This window comes from Hipposideros armiger, unplaced genomic scaffold (assembly GCF_001890085.2).
Source record: "Hipposideros armiger isolate ML-2016 unplaced genomic scaffold, ASM189008v1 scaffold_338, whole genome shotgun sequence".
NCBI lineage: Eukaryota > Metazoa > Chordata > Mammalia > Chiroptera > Hipposideridae > Hipposideros > Hipposideros armiger.
The window spans coordinates 1,238,851-1,262,729 of record NW_017731688.1 but is presented as its reverse complement, the minus strand read 5'-3'; the positions used below and the strand labels follow the sequence as shown (position 1 = coordinate 1,262,729).

Below are 23,879 nucleotides of genomic sequence, written 5' to 3'. Positions count from 1 at the left end.
CACAGTCAGGTCTTCCAGCCTCGCGGTGGGGTTTCTCTTTGAAATAAGAGTCGTGTGTGTGGAAGGGATTCAGAAGCAAAGCTTGGAAGCCGAGAAGAAAAGCAACCGGCCTCTTTCCCATCCAAAAAGTAACAAAATACAGCTGTAACTTTAGATTGAGGTGCTTGGGAAATGATTTGTATTATTATTTTTAAGAAGCAAGTGTGTATTGCTAAGGAAAGGTCCTAAAACTTGACTTAGGAAATCCAGCTTTGGTGATATAGTGTAATATATATGTCAAATTTAATAAGTTAGTTGATTTTTTTCCTTAGGGAAAGAAACTTCATAGTTAATAATTTTTTTAAAAGACAAAATGATTAAATATCACCTTAGAAATATGAACCAGAGATACCCAAACACCCAGAGGGTATTGTATACGTACAACCGGTTCCTTTTTTCTTCTATATTAGCTACATTCAAGTTTGAGCAGTGATTAAGGGGAGTTAAAATTCTCTTGTGTTTTGTCTACCTGTGGGAGCTAAAGATCTCAGCTGAAAGAGGATATATACAATAAATCCCTGCCTTAATTACTGGAAGTGAACATATTTTGTGGTGTTTGCAACAGTCATGCAACTTTGTGGGTGAAACAGGTAAATTGTGTTGTTAATTATGTATTACTAAATAGTCACTATTGAAAAATAACCTGTTTTGTATATTTGCCCTCTCTTTGTAATAGTAGCTTGTGTCTGCACTGTAGGTAGCACATAATCAACTGTGCTATTGAAATGAACAGAAAAGGGGCACCTGACACTGAGTTTGTGAAAGGTGTGATATGTAATGAGATGGTCCATGAGCAAAGTAGACCAGCTATGGATGACATATTGTATTTCATTAGTTTGAATAGAAAAATGTTAGGTGACTTAATAACTAGGAAATATTGTGGGAATATGGCTTATTGGCTCAATGCTTTTTTCAAGGAGTCTTTAATTTATGAGTCTGGGGATTAGGGAGAGGTAGTCAAGGATCTGGATGATACTCACACCCTGTCTTTCTTTTAACTAATTGAAGAGAAATTTCAACATAGTTATCCTTAATTACCAAACTTCTAAAAAAGAAGAAACAATCTTATTTTTCTGAATCCCATTTATTTGAAAAGTGTACACTGGAGTCACCATATCATGTGGCTTTGTACCAAATTCTTTCTGCTCAAGTCAGCGTACACACCTCAGATCCAAATTTGGTGGTGTTTCTCCAGACCTGTAAGGGCCTTTCCCACATCTGACTTTGCATCTCCAATTTATGACTTAATCAAGAGTGGATGGAATTGAGATGAGACTTGTCAGGTGTATCCCTTATCTGGATATTATGAAGATTCCAGTTTATACCTTTAAATGACTGAGAAGCGTAGGCTTTGTACATCTCCGGTGTAACGTTTTGATATGTGACAATAGCGATCATCAGTTTCGCTGCAACCAACGCTGTGTCTCTAGGAGGAAAAGAGACCTTTTTTCATACAAATGGAAGGCTAATTCTGTCATAGGACCCATTCATCTGAAAAGGAATAGAAGTGTGCAGGTGGAAAGTTAGGATTTCAGGGTCAAATACATGCAGAAGAAGCTCAGAATCAACCTTTCAATAGTCTGCTCCTATTTTGTTCATGGTCCTTGCTTTGGATGTTGTGATTTGGCTACAATCGTAGGGAGGCATTCTGTGAATCAGAGAAGATACTACAGACACCAGAATTTGCAGGACTATTAACTAAAGGGTTCAGCCTTAAATGAGACACAGTTCTCGGAAGGAAATGCTACGTCATGACGACAGCATTATGAATAAATTAGGGAGCGCTTTAAAAAAGTGAGGGAATAAAACCACAAACCAAATTAAAGAGAATTAATAAAAGAGAATCTCCATCTGTGAGACCTTTATGCTGAACCTTTTAGCATATATACATTTCTACTGTATGTGCTGCTTTCCAGGGTACATTGTAGCTTAAATAATAGTGCAAAAATGGATTCAGTCATTGTGCCTTCCTATATTTTTCGCATACAACATCTAGGCCTTCTGTCAGTTACAGGTTGAATCCCAATTTTCTATAGCCAAAAAAAATTTTTCATACTTATTTATTTAAAGCATTCTTCTTAAGAGCCAGCATTCTGCAGAGAGGATGTTATACCAGAAATATTTGACTCTGAAGTGATATTCCCTAGTGGAGGTGACCACGTTTCCTCTTTTGTTATTAAACTGGGGAGGTTGTCCTAGATGGATAAAACAAGAAGGAATTGGATGCCAAAACTAATTTTCCTATTCCCCATGCTACCCAGCCATCAGTGCTTGGGTTGATAAATTGGCTCCTCTTTTGCTTGCCACATAATTCCACATACTGTGTGGAGTTAGGGCCACCTTCACTCCCGAAAGCTGAAGATGCTTCCTAGATGAACTTAGAGTGCATTAAAGCAACCATTAAATGCCTTCTTGTCATGTTTCACAGGATGGGTGGCTTAGTGTCCTAGAATTTGAATCAAGTCAGGTATACCTCAAGAAATCTTAGGAGTTTGAGAGCTGCCACAATACTTGTTCCCCACATGAGGCCTGGGATGGTGGTTGTGACTCAGTTTCCATATCATCAGGCCATATGACACAGCAGATGGAGCTCTACTTATGACAAAGCCCAAAGGGCATGAGGCTTCATGGGTAGATTTTGGTCTTGAAAAGTATAAATGCATAAAAATATGTATAATAATTTGTTTTTCTTTTAGAATGAGTATGGTATAGTCTACTAATTGGCTTATATGTGTTATTTTCTCCTAGTGTCATCCACCTAAATAATTTTTCCATATTATAAAGTAATACTTGTTTATTGAAGGAAACTTACATATTTACTGAAGAAAATACATGTTTATTCAGGAAAAATACAAATAAGCAAAAACCACAAATGTCAAATCATTCCAAATTCCTTCTTTATTAACATATTTTCTAGATATAGATATATAAATATACATACTCAGGGTGGCAAAAAAATGTATACACATGACTTGTGTTAATCTTTTGTCGTTGCTATATATTGAGTATTACAATTTAAATACAGTTTTTTCCTTGCTTAAAATATGTATACATTTTTTTGGCACCCTCTGTGTGTGTGTGTGTGTGTGTGTGTGTGTGTGTGTATTCTAGAGCTATATATATTTCTGTATCTACATTTATTTTTACAAATATATCTACATCTACCCCTATACATTTATCTATATACACTTACATAATACCATGTGGTATACACTATTTGATAACTTTTTAAAACTGAACACATCATGAGAATTTTTCCATGCCATTTTCTCTACTATCATATAGACCACTAGATCATTTTTAATGGCTTACTGCACAGTATCCCATATAGCAATCCCATATTGTTTATTAGGATAAACTCACAGAGGTAAAATTATGAGTCAAAATTGTAAGGCTTCTGCCATTCTGTGACACTATCTTCCAAACTGTCTGCTTCTGTTTCTACTGCCACCAGCAGGGTTTGAGAGGGTCTGCGTATCAGTCTCAATACCAAACATTACTTCAAGTTTTTATAGGCTGTTCGTTTTCTGATCAGCTCAAAGTGACACACAGACATTCACTAAACAATGTCTTCTATAAGAGGCAGGGAGTGAAAGGATTGTTCTGCTTGGTTTAGGGAAGAATATTCAATATATGATTGAAGTAGAAAACTAATATTAGTTCAAACAGGAATAGAGTCTTGGTCGGCTGACTGATGTATTATGTTTCTTTCTTTTAGCGATACTACCAAAATTTCATTTAACTACATACTCAAAGAACTGTTGTTTTAGTTAAGAGTGGCATGGTTCATTTTGTAATATTGTTCAAAAATGTCTTCAGTTCAGGGTTTCCAAATAAATCTAATATATGAGAGTAGAGTGCAGGGCAACTTCCTGACACCAGGACAAAATGGTTTTAAAGAGAGAGAGACCTGTAAAAAGAAACTAAAATAAATTCTTAGAGAGCAAAATATCCTTTACGTAGAATTGGTGAGTAAGGTATAAATGACCTAATAAAAGACAAAAAATTAAATTTTCTGACAATACTCATTGACTTAAGGAAAATTGTACTGGTCAGAAATGCATTTTGCTAAACACAAAACCACTTCAAAAATAGAGTGAAGTTTTTGCCAAGTCTACAGTATGCCAGAATTTACTCAGCCCTAATTCTGTTACATGTTCAAATAATAACCTACGGTGTTTACTAGCATCTTCACAAATTATCTACATCTAAGAGGAACTAACTCTAAGGTGTTCCCATAGCACCAATGCTACACACTTGAAGCTAGATTTACTTAAGGATTGATTTACTGTAAAATGGAATAATCTGCATTGCATTGATATAGAATAGCAATAAAAACACATGATAATGCAATATAGAAAGAAAGGATCTAACGATAGATGTTGGCTTGATCTGGGACAGGGATCTACTTCCCAAGAGCCTGCTAGTCCTGAGTGGTGCCTCTCATTCTTGTATATGCACTCACTTCTAGTCACTTTGTTTTCCTTCACACACACCTCTACATTCCTTCTTTAATTTCTTCTTTTTTCTATATTTCAATCTTTTCCTTGCTCTTTGATCCTCTTCCTTTATTTTGGGTTCATTGAGGTTTCCATAGCCTTGTTCAATGGAGGAGAAAGAGGGGATCTGCTTCTAATTGTGATTCCTTATATTGATCACTTTATCGACAGTGGAGCATTGCTGTTTCTCTAAACAGGTAAACATATACCAGAAGAGAACCGTGGTACCGTTTAGCCTGCAGCATCTTCCTTCAGCTGTAGGTGGTAAAAGGACAATGCTGCCCCTGGAGGTGGTGATATGGAATGAAGTGGGTTCAAATCCAGCTCTGCTACTTACCTTCTTTTTGTTACTGGGCTGACTTAAAACTCACAGTGTTTTAGTGAAGATTAAATAAGACTATATCTCAAGCAATTAGCGCAGAGCTTGGTGTACAGAAAACATTTTTTTACCTTGGCACACAAAATAGTTTTAGGAAGCGGAATAGACAATTGTTGGGAACTCTATTAAGTGTGTTGACTCCAGTAGGTGTTACTGGTGGTTATTTTGCCTCCTTAAGAGTCAAATGCCATTCCACTAACTTCAGAACATCCAATACCTTCCTAAACAAACTTCCATGAATTCCTGAGGGACTTATGGTTATGATTACCTATGGCTCCAATCTCCCACTTCTGCCAAATTATTTTGTAAGGGATTGTCTCACCATGCCATGATTTTTTCCATGTGTTTTGTGCCACTTTGACCCTGACATGTCATGCAGAGATTTTCTTTGATATCCATACACACATAAAAATTACAAAAGATATTTGACTGAATTTTCAGGTAGAGGGATTTACATCACAGACACATTAACTTACAAATTAAATGTTGGGTATAATTGGTTTTCTTAATTTTTTTTTCAATTATAGTTGATATACAATATTATATTAGTTTCAGGTGTACAGCATAGTGGTTAGACACTTATATAACTTATGAAGTGATCACTCCAATAGTCTACTACCCATCTGACACCATACACAGTTGTTACAGTATTATTGACTATATTCTCTGTGCTGTACTTTACATCCCCATGACATTTTTTTTTTCAGCTGAGCCATCCTGCCACCTGTTGGCAGCTCAGCAGCAGTTCAGCTTGGGTCACGAATCGAACCGGCGACCCTGTTGCTCAGAGCTCTCATTCTTGAGCGAACTCTTAACCAACTGAGCCACTCGGCCGGTCCTCCCATGACTGTTTTGATAACTGGCAATTTGTACTTCTTAATCCCTTCCCCTTTTTCACTCATCTCCCCCACCCACCCTACCACCTGTCATACAGCCAATAGTGCCTTGGTGATTTCTGAAAAGTGGGCTCTATTTTCTGTAAAATGATGATGAATAGTAATACCTAAGTAATGGTGGTGTTGTGAGGGTTAAATGAGATAAGCCATGAAAAACAAGACAATCCCTGGCATTAAATGCCATTACTATTGCTATTATTATCACTATTATTGTTAGCTGGCCTGCCACCATGTGGCGTGGCCCCCTCTCTCTTCTTTTTCTCTCCTCTGAATTCTGCCACTTACATTCCTGTGTGTTGTCTTGGCGGCTGTTGATCTTCTGTTCTGTCGTTCATCCAAGGTGTTTATGAAAACATTTTCTAATCAGAGATATTTTCTTTCTAAGAATCCTCCTACCTGTTGTTCGTATAAAATGCTTTGTTTTGCTCTCCTACTCACATATTTCAAGCTTATAAAATGAATTTATTTAAGAAGACAAGTTCCAGATATATCTTGGGTTCAGATCAGATTTATCCCCCTGTGATAAACAATCATTACCTACTAACTACCTAGTTTACTTATTAACCAAACAGTGTGGTTCTTATCTTTGTTACAAGAGTGTAGACTCCTTGATGGTAAGGCTGTGTCTAATATCTTTCAGTGTGACACAGAGACTTGCTTGTAGATGGATGTAGTAAATAATAACTGACATATTCCCTCCCTTTCTCCGCCACTGTGGTGTGTGCGGTTAACTCCTCTTCTTGTCATGTCTTCTACAAGACTTTCAGGACCAAGTGATTTCTGGCCAAGAAATGAAAGCAGAGTCATTTCATTCTCCAATGAATTCAAAAGAAAAGTCATAAAATCAGGTACAACTCCAAGAGGAGACAATTGGAAAGGAACCAAGCCGGGTCAATAAGGAATTACACATCCAATGGCTCATTAACATTTTACTCTATCAAGCTGAAAACCTCAAGACAGTGGACATGTTTCGGGAAAATAATTTTTTTTTTATGCTTTTGCACTAGTAGGCTTGTTTAGTAACAAATATATATCTTTTGTTTGGAAAAAAATAGCTGCTTGAATGAATAGCTTGAACAATATTGAGTATATTCAGTTCCAAGGAAGAAGTATTTTAAGAAAGAGCCAGCAGTCTTTTGAAGGTAGTATGGAAAGTGTTGCCCATTTGCTCCCTCACAGAGGGCTAGAAGAGGCAATAACAGTTACAGGGAGAGGCCACCTGCCCACTCAACTGAATCCACTGACAGAGGGGCATTCTGGGAATGCTTCAGTGCGGCTGAGCTCCCAGCAACCTGAGTGCTGAAGAGATCTGGGTGGGAGCAGGTGGTCTGGAGGTTTGCAGTGTGTGTGCGCGTGTGTGTGCGCACTGGTCTGCTCGTGTGGGAGTGTGCATTGCATGTGTGTGTGTGTCTGTATGGGATATGCACTGTGCAGCGGGGTGGGGGTGGTGCTCTTTTCCTCTTTGTGTCTAGCCAAGTCTTTTTCAACACCTTTGGATGCATTCAGCATTTTAAATGTCTTCTAGGTATCTTGCCAGCCTCGCATATAATACAGTTTAGGACATTTTATATGAAAGAGGACATTTATATAATTCTTAGAACTCAAAGATCAATCTTCACCATCTACAAACCCATGGATGACACATCTACCCTGCTTTTCCTGGTGTCATTTTCCTGATAACTGAGATATTCCTGTATTTCACCTTTCTTAAAAGGAGGGAGGAGAAATGAATGATATTTATTAACTTAATCTGTAACATATTAATAATTATTGAAGACCAACATCTCTAGGACACAGCCAGGACAGCTCCACCCCCTGCCAAAAGGGAGTAAATGCAATTCATAGCTTTTGACATAGTTCATCTAAAATGTTTTCTGTTTGTTTCCTTCCTTAATGGGTAGGGCCGTAATTCCTGCATTAGCCATTTAGGACCAAACAAATGCAGGACACTGACTTTGGCAATACCTCTTTTAAAAAAATTGAGATTTTTGCAACACTTTTAAAACATTATAATGTGGACAAAAAAGGAGCCACATACTAAACCTGACAAACTCAGGGAAGGTCAGCACGACAGGCCCTACAAACTCTGAGACTCTGACGTTTCAAAGGTATGTTATCTTAGATGCAAAAAGACAATAGACAGGCTCACATAATGTAAAGATTGACCTTTGTCAAGGAAGATGGAGGACTAGGACGTGACTACTGGCTATGACTCAGCTTTAGTTATGAATTTTTATATTCAGACAATCCTGTGTGGTTACATGAAATCCACTGGTAGTAGATTAAGGGGTTGCAAGAAAGTAAAGGGGGGAAATCCCTGGGATTGGATAAAAGTAATTTGGAGAGAAAGGTAGTTATTTTACATAGGTGGGCACAGGATAGTTAATAGTTCACTTTACAGCATATAGAGATGGTATCAGGGGACAAGAATAATCATGAGAGGTTCTCTAGTTTCCTGTTTTGGTCTGTAAAAATGGATTACTGACATTCCAAGGGCATGTTATCCTAGATGTAAAAAGACCATAGATAGGTTCACTTAAGGTAAAGATTGACCTTTGTCAATTAAGCTACAGACTAAAGATGTGACTATCCGCCATGGACAGCCTTAGTTAGGAATATTTATGCTCACGCCATCCTGTGTGGTTATTTGCAGTCTCCTGAGCTTGTCAGGTTTAACATGTGGCCCCTTTTCCGTCCACACCATCAATGTAAAAAAAGTACGCGTCTCTCCGTTTTGTTTTTTATCAATCCCAGAGATTTCCCTTCTTTGCTTTCCCCAGTCCCCTTAATCTGCCATCAGTGTATTTCATGTAACCCTCTTTACATCTCTTCCTTTAATACTAATGCATAAAATAAGCTGCAAACCTGTCATTCTCCTGAGCATTTTCTCAATTGGTTGAGATTATGCTTCCTGGCAATTGTCGTCAGTTTACCTCAAATAAACAAATAAAAATGCTCTACAAGTTTGGATGTTTCTTACATGGACAACAGTAAGGGACTTTTAATTGGTAGCAATATGGTTTTAAGCTTAACTACTTGATATTTCCTGTTTGTCTGAAAAAAACTGCCTAATATGTGTCTACCAAAGAGTGTCAAATACACAAAATAATATAAATGTGTAGTTCAATATGCCATCTTGAAACAAAATGACAGTCTAGGAGAATTTTCAAATCAACGTAACATTTTATAGGTTTCTGGGAACTATTTCATGTGAATAAATTATTTATTTATTTTTTATTTTTTTAAAAGACTTTTTATTGGGGAGTTGGGGGAGGGGAACAGCTTTGGGGAACTAGGGAAGGGGAACAGACAAGTTGCTGTCCTTTTGTTCTTCAGTCTAGTTGTGGAGGACGTCACGTCACTGGCCCTTGTTAGTATTGTGATCATTGCACTCTTCTCGGGTGAGGCAGTCACACGCCGACCATTGGACAGCCGCTCACGGCAGCTCACGGCAGCCCACTGCAGCCCCACTGCAGCCTATGCCATCGCCAGCACAGCCCAGCTCCAGATACAGCTGCTGTTCACCATTTTAGCTATAGAGGGCGCAGGATCACTGGCCCATGTGGGATCCCAACTGGCAGCCCTGCTGCTCAGAGCTTGTGTTCCCAAGCCAACTCCTAACCAACAAGCTACTCGGCCAGCCCTGAGAATAAGTTATTATAGAAGCTTCAATTTTATGTTGGTAATTAAACTCCAATGGAAAGTCTAATACTTTAGAGTTTTTCTAATTAGTTTACTTTAAATCAAACGGATTTAAAATTTGTTGGATATTCATAAAGTTTGAAGGGCTCTATAAATTAAACATTAAAAATCTTATTTTTATTATTTTAAAAAATTTACATATAGTTGGTATACAATATTATATTAGTTTCAGGTGTACAAGATAGTGATTCGAAATTTATATACTTTACAATGTGATCACCACACTAAATCTAGTAATCATCTGTCACTGTGCAAACTTATTACAATATTATTGACTATATTCCCCTTTACCTTTTTCACCCAGTCTCCCCACCTTCCTCTGGCAAGGGAAGGCCTCTGGCAACCACCAGTTTGATCTCTGTTTCTGAGTCTGTTTTTGTTTTGTTTTGCAAAAATCCTATTCTTTAGAGTAGAATGGAATGACTTTCTAAAGAGTTGCATTTTGCTTTGTTTAAATCCAGTTTCAAAGCCTTCTATCTTCTCTTCATATCAAGCTGTGCTGCCTCTGTAAAGGCTGTGGGCAGATCTTAGCTACAATTGATGGTATTATTCACAAGTGTAGATGGTCGGTTTTGTCTCTCCTAGGGGCCAGAATAATCAGACACTGAATCTAATTCTAACCTTAGGGTGCTTCATTTGTCAAATCAGAGCCATCTAATCAGAGTTGGAAAGAGGGAAAGAGATGGTGTTGATAAACAGCTGATGAAACTGGCTGGGAAGGTTCTTAGCTCTTGCTGTCACTGCAAACTGATTGCCAGCCCTAGGGGGTTTCTCTGCATGTCTGTCTCAGTGACCTGTTTTTTCCTCCTTCCTCTTTCTCCCCTAAATTATCATTATCAATGAAACAATTAATATATAATTCTGATGTAATAGAGTGACTTAGTCTACATAAATTTGAGAATTGGCTTATCATTGGAAATAGGTTTAAAAAGCCCTACCACCACCACAAACCAGTTGAGTCAAAATTCGGTTATATTCAACCTGGCTTTTTGTCCTTAATTAGTCAAATTTATTTGTTAATATGTAGACTCAGTCAGAGGGGTGGGTAAATTGTTTCTGTTTATTTAAGTGCTTAAAGTGTAAATGTAACATTGACCTAAAAATCAGTAGAAAACATAAAAAGAATGAAGTAGACAGATATACAAGTAGGTATATATGTGTATGTCCAGTGAGAGAGAAAAGAGGGGAGAGAGAGGAATGAGGAGTTTGGTGAAAGAGTGGGGCTTGAGGTGAGAAGGCTGAGGAGTTATTTGTCCTCTGGAATATTTGCAAATGTAAATAATTTTCAGACCACGTTGGCTCTCAGGTACAGAGACACATTCTGAAGTTTTTCACTGCATTTTGTTCTTTGCTCCTCTTGTCTGTTCCCCTTTATGAGTTTGAAAGTTACATGCCCTTTTGCTGTTTTTGTACCTTAGACACTTTGAAGGACACATTTAACCTAATGCAGTCTAATGTTGATAATGAAACAATCAAATAATCCTTCCAAACAATAAAGGATGTTAAAATATCTTCGTGCTAATCACCACTCCCTTGGAAATTTCATGGTATTGTTATATAATAAATAGGTATCTATGTGTGGACAGCCTTAAAAAAGAAAAAAAGAAAGATACCGAGAGAGATCAGTTAAGGATTCACCAGATGTACATTTTTATAAACAATTTATAAATTAATTAATAATGGAAATGTCTAGGAATTTTTACCCCTAAGGCATGAATAGTTTGTAACCATTCCATATCATGGGGGGTCATATTTACCTCCTCACAGGCCTACGTGACCATGCTCAGAATTTATTACTTTTATCAGTGGGGAGTTAGTTGCAAACCAAACAAGCAGGAGCGTTTTAATGACAGTGAAGGACAAACCTGGTAGGATGCATGTTCAGTTACAAGCAGATTTACACATAAGCTTAGCAGTTTTCATGGGTTGTGCCTCAGAATCGTATGCTACTTTATGGCTGTAGCCACAGTACAGGTCCGATTCCCGAATAGTACTCATATTATAAAAAGGTGTAACACATTTTAGCCTTATGAAAACATACATTATGTCAAAAGCACCTTCAGTCCGGGGTTTTCTGGGGGGAAAAGAGGTTATTCAGCACACCATCTGTTCCGTCTTATATTTATGTAGTACTTAATCCTCCAGGGCATTTTTGTTTATAGATAGGTAAAGAACAGGCAATATGAGAGGAAACTTGGTTGGAAGGTCATGGCACACATGAGAAAAATAAAAATGGTGAGAGCTGAAGCCCCAGTAAATAGTATTTTGTATTTATCTTCTCTGACCGATTTGTTCCTTGTGATCCTATTTATAAAAAAATAAATAAACACTATTATTAATAACAACAGTACTTTGGCATGAAAGCGTATTTTTGGAAATGTACCCTTCTTGGTGACATATTACTGAGACACTGCACAGAGGTTTTGTTGGTATTTGTATTGTAGGGGAACCAGTCTTCAGGGACATACAGTTGTCCCTGAGGCCAATGAGATGAAATTAGACTCCTGGTAAATCTTGAAGGAGTTCTGTAAACACACCCATCTCTCACCAATCCAAATTAGGAACCAATGGAAAAGAAGTTATAGCAGACAAAGTGATGGATGTTATTACTAACAACGCTGAGTGGAGAAATTGGCTTTAGCTATATGGCCACCAGAGCCAATTGTTGACACCAGGATTAATAAGAACTAAGTACCAAGTCATGGGACTGCTGGACCGTAGCAGGCCTTGCCTACATGGCTGAACTCCTCCTCCAAGTTGACCACACCAGGCACAAGAGAAGGCTGGAAGCACCCCAGAGAGTGAAAAGGCCTGCAGTTTTCTTTGTTCAAATTCACACGTCAGAAAAGTTGTTCCTCCACTCAGGTCCCTCTCATGTTTTTTTTTTTTTTTTAAAGATTTTTATTGGGGGAATTGAGGGAATGGGAACAGTGCTGGGGAATTGGGGGAAGGGGAACAGACAAGTTGCTGTCGTCTTGTTCTTCAATCTAGTTGTGGAGGATGTTGCTTCACTGGCCCAAGTTGGCACCATCATTGCGCTCTTCTCTGGCGAGGCAGATCAGTCGCCGGCTTCTGGACGGCCGCTCACTGCGGCTGCTGGCCGCTCACGCTGGCTGCTGGCTACACACGGTAGCCCATGGCAACCCACTGCCACAGGGGCTGCAGCCTACGCCGTCGCCGGCGACTCATGGCAGCCCAGCTCCAGGTTGAGCTGTCGTTCAGCATCTTAGCTGTGGAGGGCAGTGTCACTGTCCCTCATATGTGGGATCCGAACCGGGGCCCTCTGGCATCCCAAGCAAGTTCTTAACCATCGCGCCACTCGGCCGGCCCCCCTCTCATGTTTTTAGTCCTGGGGAGGAGAGGACATCTCCTCCTCTCTGTGGAAATACCTTCCGGTTTCCCTACTAGCATTAAGTTCATCCCTGTCATCCTTCCAGCATGTTTTTGCTGAATCTCTGTTTATTTCTTTTGTTCTTTCCTTTGTTCTCTTCCCCTGTCTTGGGTGGTAGGGAGCAGGATGTCATGTTGTATTGATCACGGGCAGCCAACAAACATTTTCCTCTGCACTTTCCCTTAATCATTTGTTTCAATCATATATAGTAGCCTTAGGGATATAATAGTAATGTTAGTTATACCCATTTACAAATGCAAAAATGAAAATACTTTATATATTTTAAGATCTATATACGGTATGATGCTAATATTAATTCTCTATATTCAGGAAAGAAAAAGTAAATTTGCACTTAGGTTGAAAACATGGAATGTGTGACAGACTACCTAAAGACCAGCACATTTGTTAAAAATATAGAATATATTCATTCATAAAACCTAGAAATTTGTGTTTCCTTGGCGGCAATAGCTAGGTAGAAGCATTTGACTGGGTGTCTATTTGAATAATTGTTTGTTTTCTAAATGTGATTGACCTCTTTTTTATGTAAAGCAGTTTCCTGATGGCCTTTGGTTCCCTTGTCTTAGTCTTAATGTGAATTGAGTGTTCTAATTTTAAGGTTTTCTATTTGGTTCTTCTTAAATACTTCAGGGAAAATCTTAGCCTGTTGTTGGCTTGACCACATTCTTCAGAGAAAAACAAACTCTAAAGCAAAATGCATAGCAGATGTAAAGCACTGCAAAGTTCCCCACCGAACCTGTCACCATAAGTGATATTTTTAACACTAGGCAGCACCCACTGAGTTGATGTGGTACTGAGTGACAGAGAGTTCCTTGAGGCCTGCACAAACCTGGCAATTATGGTCTTACAGATACTTCTAGTTAAATTTTTTTATACCTAAAAGAGGAAATGCAATTTTCTGCAAAAAGCATGTCCGTGGATGATGTGGGAAAATAAAAGGAAAATATGAACCTATAATTTGGTGGAATGAAACATTAAATACGTTACCTGCAGGACAGATAATCATTTCAAATATATACATTTAGGCTTTTGTTATATGAAAAGTGACTAAGTAAATATATATCCAGATGAAACTATGTCAGTGAAATGTCAGGCCCTCCTCCTTCCACTTTAAGTTTAGGGCCTGTCTGAAGAAAACAGTGATGTTTATGGCCTGGCTTGCCAGGTGATGTCATCTAAACTCGTTGAGGAGAAAGGCATTCTCTTTTTCTACAGTAACAATTTTAAGGAACCAATTTCAAGGGTTTACTAACCTCTGCCTAGAACCTTCTTCAGATCTAGTGTAAATCTTCTTTGCTATAACCCGATGTTGTAACTTAACCCTTCCTCAGTTAAGATATGAGACCAACCATTACACAGCTCTTTCCTTTTTGCAGAAAAACTTATTACAGTATAAGTTGTATGATGGCCCAGACCTTGCTTTGTTTATTGTGTTATCTCCACAACCTAAAACTGTCTGGCACTTAGAGGCCAGCAATAAGTAAGTGTTCAAGAAATGAATGGATGAATTATCTTTTCCAGGATAACAATATTATTTTAAACTTTCTTCAGAGATTATATTCCACCCCAAAAGAAGTGTCATTGTTTCTTCTATATCCTGTCCAGTTTGGTCTTATTAGAGTATTCTAGAACTTGATAGCTCTCTTGTCATTGTGTTAATCACCATCATCATCATCATCATCAAAACATTAAAATATTTATTGTTTATAAAACAGTATAAATGTACTCCAATGGACACTCCACTCCAAGGCCCTCTTGAATTCCTATAATCTGTTTTCTTTCAAAGCAGATTATATTTTATTTACAAATTAAAATCATTTTAGTTTCAAAATTGGGAAGAAAGAAAACCTAAGAAAAGAAATGCTGTTTCTTACTCTGAATTTCTATCCAGAGAGGAGATGAAGGATTTATAGAAATTCTGTATTTAGAAAGTATCTGGATGGCCTTAACTGATCTTCATGTTTGTTGTCGCTTTTGTAACTGCCAGAGTTTTATCTATATCAGGCCAAAAAAAAAATGATGGCTAATTTCCTGTCCCAGTCTTCCTTTCTTCCTCAGGTGGAATAATTGAGTGATGTCACCCATACTATGTCTTTCCCTAATTGTCTTTCTGAGACTCTTTCCGATGTACTGTGCTACTTTTCACACGACCCGTAACTAGTGGGGAGCAAGTGGTTTCCCAGAGACTTAATGTGCAAAGTCCTATCAAGTCATAAATCTCATCAGGGCAAGCAAGGAATTGGAGAGAGTCTCACTTCTCCTTCATTTGAATAATGTACATGATCAGACTAATGGCCAATATTGAGGATAAAAACAAAGATTATTTATTATAAATTATAATTATAAATATCATTTTCTAAATAGTCTTGAAATCTATTTCTTATGAAGACAATAAGTAAAATCAAAATTTTATTTACAGAGAGAAGGTATAATTCTCCCCTAGAACAGATTTCAGACATAATAACAAAACAAAATACAGAGGAAGAGTTAAACAACATCTGTATTTGCTTCCTCATGTTGCTGCATTCTAAGAAATAATATTCTTGTGTATGTGAAATGTGATTAAATATATCCCGAGAAAGAGGCAAGATGTCTGTCTGACTTTACCTTTTGAGAGTTGTAATTAGGAAATTCTCTAACTACTAACTCAACTCTTGAGTTACTAAGGTTGTTAGCAATGAGTGGCTCCACAATTCTGGCCTGAGCTGCACTATAATGATCCAGTTTTTTATGATGAAAGAGTGGAGAGAAAGACTGAAAGAGTATTATCCAGATGTGGAGTTATTACCAGTGATGGAAAGAGTGAGATAGCTGAGGGCCAACTTGAGGGTCAAGGGCCTCAATTAGAAAGGATCCTGGGGGAAATGTGCACAGGATGATTGATGTTCTTGGTTAGCAAGAAGGTCAGAAGGTCAGGATTCCCATATGTGGAGAATTAGTTGATTGGTGTTATAGAGGTAATGAGCCCAGTCCCAGGAAAGGTTCTGTTAGCACTAGGAGGATCCATGGTAACAATTAGGCTAATTTATTTTGAAGTATCTCACTTTGACCCTAAACATTTTTCAATAGCTATTTCTGATATTGTGATGAGCATTTATTCTTCAGAACTGACAGAAAAAAAGAATTGACTTTAAATACAGAAATTCATTGGCTTTAGTAATTGATATATATATAGTTGCCAAGTTGATGAGACTGATTCATCTTCTGGGTGAAACATGAGATGTATGACTCACATTTAGCAAATCACAGATGACAGGGGTCTAGCTGGGTTATTGCTTCTTATTGATTTTTATTTTTTACAGGATTTATTATTTTTTTTTACAGGATTTCTAATCTTGTGGGGATCATTTCTAATTTGACCTTGATGGTCAAAATCAGTTGCTCAGTCATTTACCTCATAATTGAGGCCTAAAGCCCATGTTGGGATGACCTTGTGTTTACTTGACGTCTCTGTCACCGTAAGAGGGGGAATTGAGGAATAATAAATCAAGACTTTCCAAAATATGATAAGATGAAAGAGGCAACAAAACATGTGGGTCAGTTCTAGAGTAGAGATGATAGAAAGAGTATTCCAGAAATCACTTGTAATTAAATCTTGTCAAAGGGAGATTGAAAGAAATTCAGGCTCATCTGAGTTTCAACTGACAATAGACATAAGGAGTGTACAGTGTGGGGCCCTCTTAGATGTGTCCCACACCTCTCCTTCCAAATTCCCAAATCCTTTGGGGCTGTTTGGAAGGATGGATGATTTTAAGGGATTATGCAAACTGAATGCCATTATGTTTAATTATGATATATATATTTTATATAGGCACTTGGTGTTTCAAAATACAAGAAAATTACACACTTCCAAAAGAGAAGATGGATGGTGTAAAAGAAAGAACATTGAACTGGGCACCGTTAGCTGCCATCAAGTGACTTCATGACTTTACTTTAGTAATTATGTCTGAGTTTTCTTTTCAAATTAACATATGGAGGTCTGGGAGGTTAGGGGAGGGAATAGGTGGGTGGGCTAGATTGCTGTGGTTCCTTCCATTGCTAAGATACTATGGTTCCTTCTGGAACTTCTTTGAAGCTGGATCTATTGTTCTTTTGTTGTGATGAGGATGGAGTGGTGCTATTTTCCTTTAGCGAAGTACATTAGGGTCAGAGAGCCAGCTGATTTTATTGTCACGTCTCACTAGACCTCTGAGGATGGCCTTTGAGTGACTAATAGGGGTATCTAGTTCTCTCCCCCCATTCTTCAGATTGTCACTTAGCTTTGAGGCTGCTTTATTGAAATTTTGTTTCTAAATTCCTTGTGAGAAAAGTTAACTAGGAGATAAAATAATGAAATTTTGTAGCACAGAAAGAGTTTACTAAGGGTAATTCAGGGCTTAATATCTAGTTCAATGAGTGATTCTCAAAAGTGTTGCCCCCGGACAGCAGTATCAGCATCATGTGGGACTTTATTGGGGCCAAATTCTCAGGCTGCACCCCAGACCCACTGTACCAGAAACTCTAAATGGGCCCCAGCAATCTGTGTTTTCAGAAGCCCAGCAGAGGGTTCTGCTACACATTACCATTTGAAAGTCACTGCCCAAATGTCGAATGTCGATACAGCTAACAGGTGGGAAGTTGTCATTGGGTTGCTTGGAAGCAGGAAAGGGAAGATCTTCCTACAGTGGAACTGGGGGAATTAAGGTCGGTAGAGTAGCTCAGGTAGAGGCCATGAAGCAGGAAGATCTCCCCACTTGAAGTACAAGGTTTTGCATTTTATTCCTGGGCAGGGAGCGCCAGTGCCTGACGATCAGTGTGGTCAGGGTTCAGGCTGAGACCCAGACTCATTAAGAGCCCAGATTCTCCCTGTTCCCAGCTCCTTTCTGCCCAAGAAGAAGCATGATTGTTGGAACTGTGAAAAGAGCATGGATTCAAGTCCCATTTCTGGCAGGCCCCTATCTAGTTGTGAGAGCTTTGGAAAATTATTTCATTCCTCTGAGCTTCAGTTTCTTTATCTTTGGACCGAATACCTCTGGCAAAGCACCGTGCAATTTTATGTGACTCACATATAGTAGCTACTCAATAAATACTAGTTCCCTTGCTCCCTGGGTACATAAGGTTAATCCTCAATGGGTACATAATGGGACTGGCTACAGTCATTCTGGCTGACTGATGTCTATACTGGGCTAGTTGTATTTTCACATATCAGCCTTGCTTGTAGGAATGTAAGCACATTTTTCTTATAGGATGGATGTGGATAGCCTTACAAGCCTAAACGTGGAATAAGCTTAAGTGTATTTAAACAGATGAAAAACAATGTTAATATTTAAATTATTGACAGAATAAGACATTGCCAAGTTTTCATTTTGAAATTGATCAAATTTAAATTTTGGAAATATGACATTTCATAGTGGTAACCTCTAGTTTTGTTTTTGTTTTTTTGATTTTGCCACAGGAACCCTCGTCAGGAAGTTAAATGAACTGCCACTGACTAGGGTGCCATGATGCATTCTAAGAAGACTGACTGGCCATGACTGTGACTGGGCCTGGGGGCACTTCCTAAGCAGCTGTTGTGCCCAGAATTGAACCACAGTTCCAACTAGGTACTAGCGGAGTGCTGTTCCACAGCTCTCTGAGAGCTAGGTGCCATGTGGTTACTCTAACGTGCCCTGGAAGAGGGCCACTAGATGTGCCTTGGGGTGCCCTTTGAGGTCCTGGAATCTAGTCTCCATAAAATTTTTCTTCAGCAGGATATTGGTATATTAATAATTTGCATTTGCCACATTTACAAGTTTCTCAAATAAAAATCCACTGCATAAAATTCTTTGATTTTCATTCTTAGCTTTAAAAGTGAGTTTTAAAAGAATGCTATTACTATGCCCATCAAAATGTCATTTAAAAACTCTTGTACCCTTGTGTGTTGCCTGCAGATTATCTACTTTGAAATTTCTTCACCAGATATGGGGAAATAGCTAAAGCAGTCAGCTGTGTTTTATGTAGCCTAGGTGCAGTCACACAAATATCAGTGTTCTGTCAGTTAAACAAAACTGTGAAAAACAGAACATCAGAGAAACAAATTACCTATGAACCATTTCCTCTGGGGCAGCACCAGGTCTTATCCTTCCCTTAAATTTCTCTAAATATGGGCCTGTTTGATTGAAGGCACTCATTTTGGGGAATGTAGCTCATCCACTAGTGGAAACTGTATGGCATATCTAATTTGTGTTTCCTTCATGATCATATAGCCTGTTTTTCAAACTTAGCTACCACTATTTACTCAATTTGATTTTACATTTCTTTCAGACATGTATATTTAACATTCAAAATATTGCATTCCAAATTCCATTAGCCAACAGTTCTTAAATGCCTATTTCAAAAGACATAGAAGGTGGAGTCTCTTCTTTAAAAAAATCATACGTGCTTTTAAAGAAGGCAGGGCACAGCCGGATGAAAAGAAAATGAAAAAATTTTTGAAGCAGTTAAGTTGGCAGGTGCTAAAGAATAATTTGCAAAAATGAACAATGTTAAATGGGGAACTAACTAGAAAAACGAAAAGAACCAGGCAGGGTACTCAGAAAAGGCTTCTGGGAGGCAGTGAAACTTATTTTGGGTTTTGACAAAGACAATTTTGGATTAGAGAAAAGTTGTGAGGGTATATGTTAGACAAAGGGGATAACTGACCTTTGTGTAGGGGAAGGAAAACAGATTTTATTGCAGACACTTGGAGAACCATGAAAATAATTGGCTCATTTCTTCTTACGCTGTTAAGATTTAAGCAGGAAAATGTATTTAGCAAACTATTATATTTATCCCTCACTTCTACTTTCTAATTTATTGAAAATCCCACTACCTTTCCTTTATACAGAATATTCTCAAATGCTCTAATAATATTGACTATGTTAAAATTTTGTTTTTCCCTGTAAATTTTACTTGAATCATTTTTCATCTAATTCATTTATGTAATTTTTGACCTTTATAAAAAAAATGGCAGTAAATAATTGTAGCCCAGGCCAAGTTTGTATACAAACTAAATGACTTCCTATGTACCATCTGTTGTTTTTTGTCCTCCTAAGTGGAACAAACTTCCTTCTGAGCAATTTTACTACAGTTACAAATTGCTGTTTATGATAATTTTAGAGATAAAATTCCATAATCTCACTGACATTTAGTTAGCACTGACATTTTGTAAATGCCGTCTAGTCAATGCTGGGGAATGGAAACGGACATCTCTGTGTGCTCTAAAGCGGGGGCATCCTTTTCCTGCTTATTATTGACTGAGAAATGGGTGGATTAAAGCAGCAAAGATGCAGAGCAAAGGTGACTTCCTGTTTTGTTTTAGGGTTTGTTTCCTTCTCTTCTCAATGAAGGCTGTGTTTTCTAACATTCTGCAATCCTTTTGCTCAGTGGTTTCCCTTTGAAAGGGCATGGTGGGAGGGCCTCTGAAGGTCATTCCATTTACAATATGCCCTGGAAAGGGGGGCTGACGGGGGAGAGGCAGCTCATTAGCGGCAGGAGCCGAGCAGAAGGAGGTCTGTTTTCTATTTTCTTCCCTAGATTGAATTCATTTGGATGTAAAGGGTTTTATTGTCATCATCATCATCATCATCATTGTGGTGTAATTTTCCTACACCACCATATTTGTCTGAAGTGTTCGGTGACATTGTTGGCGAGAAGGGTTAAACAATAAGTGCCATTTTTATTTTAATGAGTAAAATCAGAAAAACAACGTCCAAGTACGTTAAAGCAGTTAGTTTTCACGCTTAGGCTTAAAAAGCAGAACTCAAAAGTTCTAAGTCTGCAGGGCAAAGAAAAAAAAATTAAAAGAAAAAAAATATTCTTGCTTTTGGTGGTCTCTTTGTAATTACGTACATTTTTTTCATTTTTAATGAAAGGCAATTTCCCCCTACCTAGTTTTTCAAAATGCAGACCTCTGTAGTCAGGAGCTCTGGGTTAAGGCTCCACCATTGCCACAAGGGTCCATGTTTTCTGCGACTTGGACGTATAAAGTGACTGCTTAAGTCTGACTTTTTGCAGAGCTGGTGATCTCAGAGGTAAAGCTGTGGTTTGCTCACAGGAAATATCTCTAAGGGAAGAGGGGCTTGGGTGGGCTCCCAAGTGGGTAACTGGGGGCGCTCCTCAGTGGGAGATGGGGGTGGGCTCTTCACTGAGGGGCTGGGGGCTCTTTTTTGGAGCCAGGGTGGCTCCCCACTGTGCGGCTGGGGAAGAGCTGCTTGGTCTCTCAAGTCAGCGTTGTCTTGGGTTATCGCGTCCTCACTGCTTTTCGAAGCTTTCCTTCCCTCCGCCTCCAGCCCACCGACCTTCTCTCCCCAGATTCCCCACTTCCTGGGAAGACCGGCCGGCTTTGGAGGGCTGGGTCTTCACCGGGGGGAGGAGCTGCCTATCCCGCGGGGAGGTAGGAAAGTGGAGAGCGGCGGGTCCGAGGCGCAGACCTCCCGTCGAGGTTCCTCCTGCCGTCCCTCCTGCCAGCGGCGGTCGCTACAGCAGCAGCAGCTCACAGCAAAACTTGAATCTTTTGGCTCAGCCTACAAGACTTGCAAACTCTTACTGCACCCCCCCCCATTAGGAGACTTTTCCCTCTGGTTGCCCTTCCTTCCTCTCACCCCATCCTCCCTCCGCCCCCATCCTCCCCACTTTGGAAAATTTAAAGGCTTCTTTTAAGCACCTTTTTGTAATCCAAGGGACGTGACACCCCAGAGCTCCAACTACCTCAGCTGAATTCTACTTTTGTTTTTATTCGTCCCTTGCTTCCTCTTGTTTTCCTCTCATCTGATTCATCTGCGAAGTCTGATGCTTCTGCCAGAGGGGGCGAGGAATAAATAGATGCTGCTGCCCCAGAAGGCTTAGACGTCGGGAAAGGGCGGCCAGAGCGGCAGTGGCTGCAGGGGCGGCGGCGGCTGGGGCTCGGCGGAGCTCGTGGGACCCCATTGGGGGAATTTGATCCAAGGAAGCTGTGAGATTGCCGGGGGAGGAGAAGCTCCCAGATCATTGTATCCACTTCCAGTGGGGAGGAGGAGACCGCGGAGCGGGCCTCTCGGCGTCCTCGCCACCGTTGCCCCTGCCCCATCCTGCTGGGATCATGGTGTGCGGCAGCCCCGGAGGGATGCTGTTGCTGCGGGCCGGGCTGCTCGCCTTGGCGGCGCTCTGCCTGCTCCGCGTGCCCGGAGCCCGGGCTGCAGCCTGTGAGCCCGTCCGCATCCCCCTGTGCAAGTCCCTGCCCTGGAACATGACCAAGATGCCCAACCACCTGCACCACAGCACCCAGGCCAACGCCATCCTGGCCATCGAGCAGTTCGAAGGTCTGCTGGGTACCCACTGCAGCCCGGACCTGCTCTTCTTCCTCTGTGCCATGTACGCGCCCATCTGCACCATTGACTTCCAGCACGAGCCCATCAAGCCCTGCAAGTCTGTGTGCGAGCGGGCCCGGCAGGGCTGTGAGCCCATCCTCATCAAGTACCGCCACTCGTGGCCGGAGAGCCTGGCCTGCGACGAGCTGCCGGTTTACGACCGCGGCGTGTGCATCTCTCCCGAGGCGATTGTCACTGCGGACGGAGCGGGTGAGTCCAGCCACTGCCGAGCCTCTCCCCCTGCTCTCCAGTCCGCTCACTTTCGGGAGTCCGTGTTACTCGCCTTGACTCTCTAATTCTGTCTTTTCTCTTCGGATCACTTCTCTTAGTCTCTCTCTTAATCACTCTCCCATCGAGCACTATTCTTTTTTCTTTCACCTCATCAGCTTTCCAAACTGATGCAGCTCTATTCCAATAGGTGAGCTGTTTTTCTAAAACACCATTCATTCCACTCCCATAACACTTCTACGCAACGCTGACCCTTCACGTTCTGCTCTCGGCCATGTCCAAGTAACCACATCTTGTATGGTGATGCTCTTTTCTTACTTCATTTGTTTACAACTACTGAGCTTTCTTGCCTGATTCTCTTGCTTTCTCCATCATCAGTTTTCTATAGCTGTGGTGTTCTAGCTGCTTGTCAAGTCTGTATGGTGAAAACACAGAACTGAAGTACCATTTTCCTCTAATCATTAAAAACGCCAAGATAATTCCAGTAACCTTACTCCGACCCACAGATGTTAGTGGTATGTGTTTGCTCAAAATCCAATTTGAGCAATTACGTTCACCTTAAATTTCCCCCTCCTTTCAATGAGATAAATTGTTCTTCCATTCCAGACTGAAACAGCTGTGAAACATTGCTATGCACTGCTAATTAGCTCCTGTGACTTGCTCCAGCCACAGAGCTGGTGGAGTGAAACTGCTGGGCTCTCTACACATTCCCACATGCCTTCAAGTCATTTTGTAAATGACATATGGATGAAAGGAGTTATATTTAAGACGTGTTATCATCACACACTCATGTAATGTTATTTTTAATCTCATCTCTTATCCTACTCTTCAGCGTTGCAAATAATTTGTCTTTAGTACTTTATTTCATGCTCTTTCTTTGTGTACATCAACCACACATTCATTTCAATCTTGACCTACTGTAAAACTTTATTGCAGTTCTACATTTAATGGAATCAACCACAAGTTGTTTTCTTGCTAGTGTTTGGTCTAATTATGACAGTAATTTAACTTAAGACCCTAACTAAACCTAGTTCATTAATGGTCCATTTAATTCTAACTCAGTCCCACTCCTACCAATTAACCCACACTCAAATTTCACCTTTCATATACTTTAAAAATAAACCCAGTCTTTTATGATCAGTCATCTTTCATACCCTTCCCAAATCAGCTCTGTTCTTAAATGTGAGAACTTGATGGCCTCCTTCTCTGTTCATTTCTTTGGGTATCAACTTTTTCTTCTGCCTCTCAGTTTGCTCAGCCAAAGCTCGTGTCTTTAATCCATTTCTAGGTAATGGTTCTTGGTTGTCAGGGAACTGATTTGAAAAAAACTGCTTTTTTTGCACACTGATCTGCTTAACATAAAGTGAGGAGGAAGGCGGGGTG

General features: G+C 39.7%; 1 protein-coding gene across 1 annotated transcript in view; it reads left to right on the top strand.

The window, feature by feature from the left end:
- Window positions 1-21,356: 21,356 nt before the first annotated feature.
- Window positions 21,357-23,879, top strand: part of FRZB (frizzled related protein) — a 52,686-nt gene continuing 50,163 nt past the window's right edge. Inside the window, exon 1 of the mRNA XM_019661181.1 lies at window positions 21,357-22,478. Within this exon, the coding sequence (XP_019516726.1) occupies window positions 22,001-22,478 (478 nt within the window). The 5' untranslated portion in view covers window positions 21,357-22,000. The remainder of the gene's footprint in view (window positions 22,479-23,879) is intronic.